Here is a 9,354-nt window from a genome sequence, read left to right on the forward strand (position 1 = left end):
TAGCTTCTTCAGTTTAGTTTTCCTCTAACGAGCTCATTGACATGTACATTATTGACACACTAAAGAATCAAACGCTTTGGATGAGAAGACTGCTAACTCATTTTATGTTTATAGATTAAGTTTGACTGTTTTATGAACCTTCATTCAGTTTTTATTTTGTCTTTTTTTACATTTAAAAGATTGAAATTTGAGGAGTTTTTAGTATTAACCAATATTAAAATGTAAAATATAATAGTTTCCTCTCAATTTGCGGCAGGGACTTTTACAATGTTTCTGTAGAGACAGCGACTGTGTTTTCTTCTGTGATATTTTTCCAGACTGTTCATCAACATGAAAACTTACTTTAATCAAAACAGATTTGTTTCCTGTAAAACAGAGTATACATTTGTTATACTGAAGGCTCAATTGCAAATACTGTTTGACATACATAGGTTTCTACGGACATTTAGTACAGCTGCAATTCTAGGTGATATTTGTTAAAGTAATGTTTCAATAATGTGCAAAAGATCAACCAAAAATACATTTTTTCTCCATATTTAGTTCTCTGTCTAAATTTAATTAGAATTTGTTTAATTCTTATTATCATTTACACAATATGTTACGTTTTCTTTGTTCTGTTTATAAAGGTAATGTTTATGACGTCGTCTTTAGTATTTTTGTTGTTGTTGTTTTACCTCTCAACGTGTACCAGAGTAAATATCTTTTTACGTTTTATATTCACTTATGTTGTCTGAAAACTTATATTCATTGCCATTTAAGTGAACGCCGATTAAAAAAAAACAAAAAACTAACAAACAGATGCTTTCGGTTGGCGTTTTTGCTAACTGCCAACAAAACAAAAGAAGAAGACGCTTTTGGTTATGACATGGCTTCTGATTGGCTCATTCGGTGACGCACGGAAAGCACGCGCTCTACGCAGGTGTGTCGGCGGCGGTTGTTTGAAGTGGTTTGTTTTAACGCCTTGAAGCTGTTTGCTGCGTTGATGTTACGAGGAGTTTTCAAAGGCTTTCCAAAGCAGGACGGTGATGAATAAAACTTGCGACAATGGAGGAGGTAAAACCGAAAGCTGTCAGAAAAATGTTAAACTGTTTCCGCCCTGTAAAATGGAAAATACAGCGTCCTCTAGATGCGTACACTTGTCTTTTTATTGATGTATGTGTGACGTCTTTTATAGATTTTTTTTCAATATTATAAAATAATGTAGCTTTGTAAAAATTCGGCTCCTCAAAAGGTTCGAATAATCATTGTGTAATTATATACGGTATTTACGGCACAGTTGCTGAAGGCCCAGTTTTAAACCGCCTTTTAAGATGCTGACTTTTGTTTTTGCGTTTTGCTTTAAATGTAAGATTTTTCTTTTAATAAGGGAAAATTTAAAAAGTAGGAATGCATTTTAAGGCTTAATAATAAAAATATTGACTTGAAGTATTAAAAATGTTTACAGCTGATTTTAAAAAACTAACTGAATCTGTCTGATTTAATTCATTTTTATTTTATTTTATTTTAATATGGCAGAAAGTAATTATAATGAATGTCAATCAACGTTTCTGTCAGACATTGACATCTATGTATTTTTCTTTTTCCAATACAAAAAATTGAAAAATACTAGTATTCTCGGGGTTAAACTGCTAAAACATGATTATTGTTTTATGTGAATATTTCCAGCTGAAACACTTTTAACAGAATACTATTTCTGTGGAAAATATAACTGTTGTAATTTTAAATCGGCTATTGGGAAACTGATTTTTGGCAGAGACAAATGCGTTCACATTTTAAAAGACCTTTTGATAGTAAGCTAATAACCTGGATGGCTAATGGTTTATTCATTAAAGAATGAACCAAACTGAAGTAAATTCAAAATAATTGTCTTCTTTTTTAAATATTCTTTGTAAATTTGTTAAATTATTTTATTATTGTTTGTTTTTAGGAAGGATCAATTAACTTCAAAGCTCTGAGAGCTAAATTTCAGGAGGCGGGTCTCCTGGCTCATTCAAACAGTCGACCAGCTGTTGCTGAAAAACCCAAGCTCCTTCAACCTTTTCTAGGACACTGCAGCTCGGTGGTCAGTGGTATTGCCACAGCTGTGGAAAACCACACCCCTGAAATTCCCTGTGTCGTCTTCAGAGATGGGCTTCGGTCATCTGAAAGCAAGCACCCGATTTCCTTTCCCCCTCACTCCAAGCAGACCTCTCCCTCATCTCAGTTTGCAAATGGAGATGGCTCAGCAAAACATCCCCTCAAAGACTGGTACATGCCTTTGGTGCTCCCTATGCCCCCTGTGAAAGACCATAAGGTAGATGCACCAACTGGAAAGGAGCAAAAACTGGAGGCAGAAACCAGAAAAGAAGTCTTCTCACATACCAAGATAAAGAAGAAGGGATTGTTGCTTCCTTTCAAATCAGTCAAAGCATCAAAAAACTTCGCTGATAATGGCGAGGAGCTCACATACGGTGATTTACCCAACAGGCCTGGTAACGCTCCCAGTGATTTCTCTTCAATGGACAAGCAAGGCACAGAGGAACGACCTTCCCTTCAGAGTGACCAGTCGACCTCCGAGTACGCCGTCTCCAGTCCTGAATTTGTAGTCTCTCCTCCTTCACCAGAAACATGTCCAGACTCTGACAACAGGATTCTGAGCACCTTGGAGAAGGCCAAGAAGAAACTATCACGTCGACAGATTGCAATTCCACCTAAATCCAAAGGTTTGCGTTCACCTGTCTACAGCTACCCAGAGAAGACCTTCCCTTTGTCTCCAAAGAACCCTGACCGCCTTGTTTCAGGTGTCCTCGTACCTCTACCCTCAAGCCTTCCACACTTGGCCTGTATTTCTGCTCGGCCTTTCTGCAAAGCCAACAACTCTGCATGCAGTAGGTTGCCTACATCAAATATAACCTTTTCTAGTAATTTTTAATAGATTTACTAATTTGGATAACAATTGTTTCCTTTTTTTTCTACCAAAGAGCCAGCTTTTGATAAGCACCTTATGTTGGAGAAAGCAAGCCAACTACCAGTGAGAACCAGTGAACCTTATTCACCCCAGAGTCCATTAAAGAAGCTGCTGCCTGAGCTGTGGGCTCTTGGACCAGCTCCAGTAAAGCCCCCGAGACCTTCAACAGTTGATATTAGCTCTTACCATGCAGTCCTAGCTAAAGGTAAAGGTAAAACAGCAGCTTTGCCTCAATATTCAGTAGAGATTAAAGGAGTTGTCTTTCCACTAACGTTCCTTTTGGTTTCCTTTTTATAGAAACATTACCTGGTTGGTGCAAAACACCCAAAAAGGAGGCGGTCTCTGTCCTTGATGCTCCAGATTTTCCAGACTTTGAGACTTCAGAGTTGGAAGCAGCAGAGGCTGAACCTGTTGACATTGCCACATTAGAAATGGAAGCTTTAGACATAGTTGTTGGTGATCCTGCAACACCAGCCGTATTGGAGGCCAACGATTACAGGGGTTCAGATTCTGCTTTGGCAGTTTGTGAACCTGCAGAGTCAAATAGGATCCATGTAGTCCAAGATCTAGACCTTGGCACCTCGCACATAATACCCCTCGATCCAGCAAGCTTTCCCGAACCAATAAACCTGTTTGAGTTCCCAGAGCTGCCGCTACCAGAGCGGCGGTCCTACTATGGAGACACAGCTGTAGATGCTTTTCTCAATTCTCGCTCTGATGATACCGATGTGGGGGCTACTGAGAAACTGTCGGCCCCAGAGGAAACTGAGTTTTTGGGCCAGCCAATGTCGAACCAGAAGACTCAAACGCAACCAGGGTGGGTTTGATGACAACAGTCAGCTAATGTGTCTATTCAGCTGTTAGATTTCTACTCCTGAATCTGGATTATTTCTGTTTTCTAGAGAACATCATCAGAGCTGCTGCTACGAAACCTGCGATAATGTTTATGAAGATGTTGAGATCAGCAAACACCTGTCAAGCCAGATGTTAACCAAGCAAAAAAACAGATTAAAAAGTACAATTTGATATTTTTCTCGTTTAAATGAGAACCTTTCAAATGTTGATCTTAATTTAACATTCTTATTTCCTCCAGATCCATATGCAGACAGCAATTTAAGGGTAAGTGCATTTAATATTTTATTAAGTACAGGGTAAAATATTTCTTTGTACAAATGCAATTGAATAAATATCATCTGTTTGAATGCTTTTGCAGACTAATGGTTTTCTCCCAAAATTACCCTAAACTGTAAATATATTGCAAAAATGTACAATATTCAAATCCCAAAGGAGTATTGAGAGTCCAATAATTGTTTATTGATATATTCCAATTGTAATGAACTTGCATTTTTCATGCTTATGTGATATTTATGTGATGACAGCAGATGGTCACATCAGACACAAATGACCTTGTCAAAGGAGAGGAAAGAAGAAAATAGGCAAACATTAGTGTCTGATTAAAAGAGTATAAATGCGTTTGCAGGCACAACTTGTCAGATTTTTATTTGGATAATTTTTTTCATTACTTTTATTTGTGCTGTTCTGTTGTATGAAATTCATTGAACACGTGAAAAGGTTTCATGTGTGCTAAACCATGTGCTCATTTCTAGAAGGGGGAGGCTTGTCTTCACAAGCGACCACGGCATCCATGGTATGCGTTCCCAAACATAAACATAGTCCATTTGCTTCCTTTTTGTATCTTTGACATTTTACATATAACTTTGGAAAGATGTCTTGTTTTCAGTGAAAAATTCTGCCAGTGGAACAATTATTTTTTTCATCTATATTAAGAAATTATCAACTTAAAACATGTTCATTTTTCTTCCTGGAAAGTGATTTGTAAGGTAGTTTTGTTCTATTTCAAGTGTACTAATTTACTTGGACCAGAAACTGGACCAAAAATACTTCAGATATTTTGTTTTTGCATTGTATGTCTCTTACCCTCTACATTTTGTTTGTAGTAAGTTGAACGGTCTAATCTGTCTTTAGGCAGTGCACAAGCCCCTACACCGCTGACCACAAAGAACAGAAGAAGAGAGAGAAGCAGCGACTTGAAAAGGAGAGAAAAGAGCAGAAAGAGAGGGAGAAGAAGGAAAATGAAATGAAAAAAAAGTTCAAAGTAAGCAATGTAATTCAGACAATGGACAACTTTGTCTTACTTGTTTGAAAATCAGCGATTGACCTCCTGTGCTGACTCCGTAGGTGACCGGGGAGGAAGAGCCGATGTACCACGCGAAGGTCATGGTGGCCAGCAAGGTCCGCAAGAACGACCTGCCTGTGAGGAACGGTGACACAGTCAGCATCATCCGAACCACCAACTGCCCCAAAGGCAAATGGCTGGCCAGGGACGCCAACCACAAGTGTAGGTTCAATTAGAACAAATAACTAAGATTTTTTTTCGGGTCGTTTCTTTCTTTTTTTTCTAGTTTGACTTCCATTGTTCTCAGTCTCTGTTGTCCTGTTGTCCTGTCTGTCGTAGACGGTTACATCTCGGTGATGAATGTCGAGCTAAACATCAAGGACATGCTGGAACTCGGCAAAAAGGCTCAAGCAGCTGGACGTGGAGCCTGCGTGGAGCCGGACACCATCAGCATTGGGAGCCGGTACTTGAAAAAGACAAGTGGATTTCTTTATTTTAATTCATAAGATCAAAACTCCACGCCTGCAATGATAAATCCTGACACATTTCTCCCCTCTTTCCCTCCTGTCTTTTTCCAGATCCTGTAAGTATCCACAGCCCTCCAGCCTGTTGCTTACATTTCAATCACTCATTGTGTCAGAATGCGCTGAACAGTACAGAAAATGTTTGCGCTCGTTGATTGATGAAACACCACGTCAGTCGCCATGTTCACCATCTGCTTCAAAGCTGTGTTATTTTATTTTATTTTCTTTTACTGGGGGTGAGGCTGCTGAACGTCTCTCATCAGCATGCATGCTGGCCTTAATCACAGCAGTTTGTTTTTCCACAGTCACAGATGACAGCGACGAATGGGCCTGTGAGGATGAAACTCTTTCACCGTCCTATGAAAGCCAGTATGACGATCATTGTCCTCGTCAGGGCTCAAAGTGGCCTGATGATGCAATATTCTAGCAGTTTGAAAGCATTTTATTGTTCATTCCTCTCTCTCTGTTTTTGTGCCGCAGCTTTGGTCAGCAGACTGTTTCAGAACCAGAAATGTGTAAGTATATGAAGTATGTAAGTGCTGGGAAAAACCCAACCAAAACTCCAGCGTGTCACTTTAAAGGGAAGAGTGCCGTCTCTGTTTGGTTGGTGTTGCGTGTGGCTGGATAGCAGACTGTGACACGCCTTTTACTGCGCTGTTTTACCGCACTAGCTGCATTTCCATCACAATGCGCAAAACTTTGTTGATATTCCGTTAATGTCAAAAAAACACATTTTTGCAATTTCTGTTTTCTGTTAAATAAGAAACGCAATTAAAAATCACTCTTGAATACGTTTGTTCACATAAGTCCTTAAAAAAAACATGCTGCTCCCTCATCCTCCTACAACTTCCTGCTTTCTTTCCTTCTAGTATTAACATCTGGTTGTTGATCATGTGACTCATATGATGCAGAAAAGTGTTTCCAGGGTGTACCCTGCCTCTCGCCCGGAACGTTAGCTGGAGATGGGCACCAGCACCCCTCCCGACCCCACTAAGAGACAAGGGTGTAAAAAAAAAAATGGATGGATGGATGGAAGTGTTTCTATTGTTGTTTTGTGAAATGCACTAACTTCAATACGGCCAGAAAACCACCTCATCCTAGCGCAAAAATGTTTTTATCCAAAAAGGGGAGTTTGTTCAAAATTGCCATGTTTTCATTAAGAAAATTTCTCTTCTTAATTCCAATCTTACATTTTTATGGTCGATGGAAACACAGCTTGACATGCCTTTTAATGTGCCGTTTCACCACACTGAGTGTCTGCCACTGCTGTTGTTTATGTACTGCTAAGCTAACTCCTCTCAGCTCCTCTTCATACCTCTGGCCTTCATGTGCTCACTTTGTCAGCTTGCGTTGATGTGGATGCCCAGTGTACACTCAGTGATGGCAACCTGGAAGACCAACACACACAGTAAGTCCCAAACACACGCAGTCACAGCAGCGAAAACGGTTTTATGCCAACTTAAGAGTTAACAGTTGTGGGTTAGTGGTGATGAGCTAATGCAATGCCTTGAAAAGTGTTCATAGGCAACACTTGAGTTTGTTTTAATGTCATAGACTAAGAAGTAATTGTGAAGTAAGATCAAGAAAAACAATTGGCAAAAAATTCATGAATTTGGTCCAGTATGTCAGGGTGAGTTACAGAAGTCTTCTAATAGAAAGATTAACTCAATGTTTCGACTCTGTGTAATTTGAATAGTTTGAACAAAGAAATTTGCACCTGCTGAATAAAATTAGTCCTAAGGATTACTACATTTGATTGTATCTCGGGCTGCAGCTGTTGATTATTTTAGTGATCAATTATTCTGACCATTAATCAGATTTTAAAAAATGGGCACATTCTACAGTTTTTTCATTTAACCCCTTAGTTATTTTTATACAATATTAGAAATACATTAAGAGATGCAAGGAAGTAATTTAGTTCCTTTTCAAATAAGATAATGAACACAATATTGGCCTTTAGTGAATGCTTGATCATTTGTAGCAGAGGATGCATCTATGAAAATGCCTCCAACATTGTGATGATTGTGGCTTATTTACTGCTCTGAATATTTTATTTCAGCAAATGGCCTGTTTTGAGTCTTGAGTTAATGATTAATCAATCACTAAATTAGTTGACAATTATTTTAAATAATTTATTCATCCTGATTAAGCCAATTAATTGTTTCAATCATAGCTGTATCGAGTGCAAATATCTCTCCTACTCCTGTAGCAGTGGCAGTTCTTGAAATGGGCTATCTGGGCAGTTGCCCAGGGTGGCATTAGAATGGGAGGCAGGACACCCAAGAAGTAAAAGAAAATATCTGTATCTTATTTGTCTGGTGTGCCTTGAACAAGTTTACAGTGAAGTGAGTTTCCTGTTTTTATTAGCGAGTAGTGAGGGATTAGTTAGCCTGCTTTCTGCTGGAAAAAAAAACTCTCATAATTACTTGAGTTTTAATTGGTTGGGGGGGAGGAAGAAGGAACCTGCCCAGGGCCCCATTCCAGCAAGAACCACCACTGTCCTGTCGGTCAGTAAAATGTGACTCAGAAATGTCCCTGGTTTACAGAACCATACACGAGGCTCTGCAGAAGCTGGCCCTCTTGATCCAACACAGCAAAGACGACGACGGAGGAGCGACTCCTACCAAGTACAGTTTTCTGCTGACGCATCTTTGCCAACACTTCCCACTGTCCCCGCCTCGTTCTGCTAATAACTTCTTACTTATCCTGTTTGTCTCGTTCAAAGTGCTGACACGTCAAGTGAGTTGACAGTTTAATATTGTTTCTCTGTCTCCGTTGACATCACCGCTATCCTCTCCCTTTCACTGATAATGGTGAAGCTAAAACAAGGGCACCTACACACACATCACCTTGGGGCCTCTGCAGTCTAAACACAACTTTGAGACTTTTTTCTTTTTCGTGTGATGGAAAACAGCTCAGCGGGGAGGGTTTTATCTCCCGTGACTTGTAGACGAGAGGGTGTTGCATGTTTTACAGACCGGCAGTTCAAAGTTGATGTGACTTGTGTATCATTCTTGTTTTTATCTAGGTTTCTTGTGCGCGGTTGAGGAGCCTCCGTATCCGTAAGTGTTGGTTCCGTCTAATCAGAGGGAGAAACTGGAATCTCTTTGAACATTGTTTATAGTAGTGAAGCACTCAGGATTTGTTTTTCTTTCCCCATAAAGAATCTCCCCCAAACTGTACTTAAAGCATCTTTCTTTGTTTTTAATTTATTGTGACAGCGAACAGGAGATTGACTTCTCAGAGATGGAGCTGCTTCCCCCTCCTCCTCCATATGCCGATACCCTCTGATCAAGATGGAGGCCGTAGTGTGTACTAATTGGGAAAAACAATTTGTTTGATTTATCTTTACTAGGATTATAATTTCACAATGGTTTGAGCACTCTTATTTTCTTTAAATGCACTCTAAAAAGTTGATGCTGACGCACACAGTTGATGATTGCACTGGATTTGGGCAGAAATAAACTGTTATTTGTGATTGCTTAACGTTCTGACAGTGGTTATGAGATTGTTCTGAATTTTTTTTCCATGTTGCATAAAATAAATCCCTCGATTCTTCTCAATTGCACTCCTTACATTTCCCGTTTAACAGACTCATTTTGAAACTGTTTAACTGAGGGGGATTTAAGAAGGGGAAAAAAAATCCCATTCAAGACTTATTCGAAAGTGTGGGGGGAAACTGTAACATCGCTGGCCTAAACAAATACCGAGCCCTCCATTTTTTTTGAAACCTGGACAAGCGAAAG

General features: G+C 39.4%; 1 protein-coding gene across 1 annotated transcript; it reads left to right on the forward strand.

Moving 5' to 3' along the window:
* The first annotated feature begins 853 nt into the window (after positions 1–853).
* Positions 854–9,171, forward strand: LOC106946524 (uncharacterized). The gene is made up of 18 exons (XM_015030910.1): positions 854–1,053; positions 1,928–2,867; positions 2,961–3,152; positions 3,245–3,764; positions 3,850–3,962; positions 4,041–4,066; positions 4,555–4,595; positions 4,934–5,063; positions 5,147–5,306; positions 5,424–5,547; positions 5,663–5,667; positions 5,914–5,977; positions 6,089–6,123; positions 6,953–7,016; positions 8,155–8,235; positions 8,334–8,347; positions 8,637–8,670; positions 8,830–9,171. Exons 1-18 carry the CDS (start codon positions 1,045–1,047, stop codon positions 8,897–8,899), a joined length of 2,622 nt encoding a protein of 873 aa, XP_014886396.1. The 5' UTR covers positions 854–1,044; the 3' UTR covers positions 8,900–9,171.
* Positions 9,172–9,354: the final 183 nt, after the last annotated feature.

This window comes from Poecilia latipinna, unplaced genomic scaffold (assembly GCF_001443285.1).
Source record: "Poecilia latipinna isolate Pla-1442-1.1 unplaced genomic scaffold, P_latipinna-1.0 Scaffold195, whole genome shotgun sequence".
In the NCBI taxonomy this organism is placed as follows: domain Eukaryota; kingdom Metazoa; phylum Chordata; class Actinopteri; order Cyprinodontiformes; family Poeciliidae; genus Poecilia; species Poecilia latipinna.

What these genes read in the sequence shown, in the direction of transcription:
- LOC106946524 (XM_015030910.1), top strand. An exon ending in GCAAAAAAACAGATTAAAAA is followed by an intron (nt 3,963 to 4,040) that starts GTACAATTTGAT and finishes TATTTCCTCCAG; the next exon opens with ATCCATATGCAGACAGCAAT. An exon ending in GTTGAGGAGCCTCCGTATCC is followed by an intron (nt 8,671 to 8,829) that starts GTAAGTGTTGGT and finishes TTATTGTGACAG; the next exon opens with CGAACAGGAGATTGACTTCT.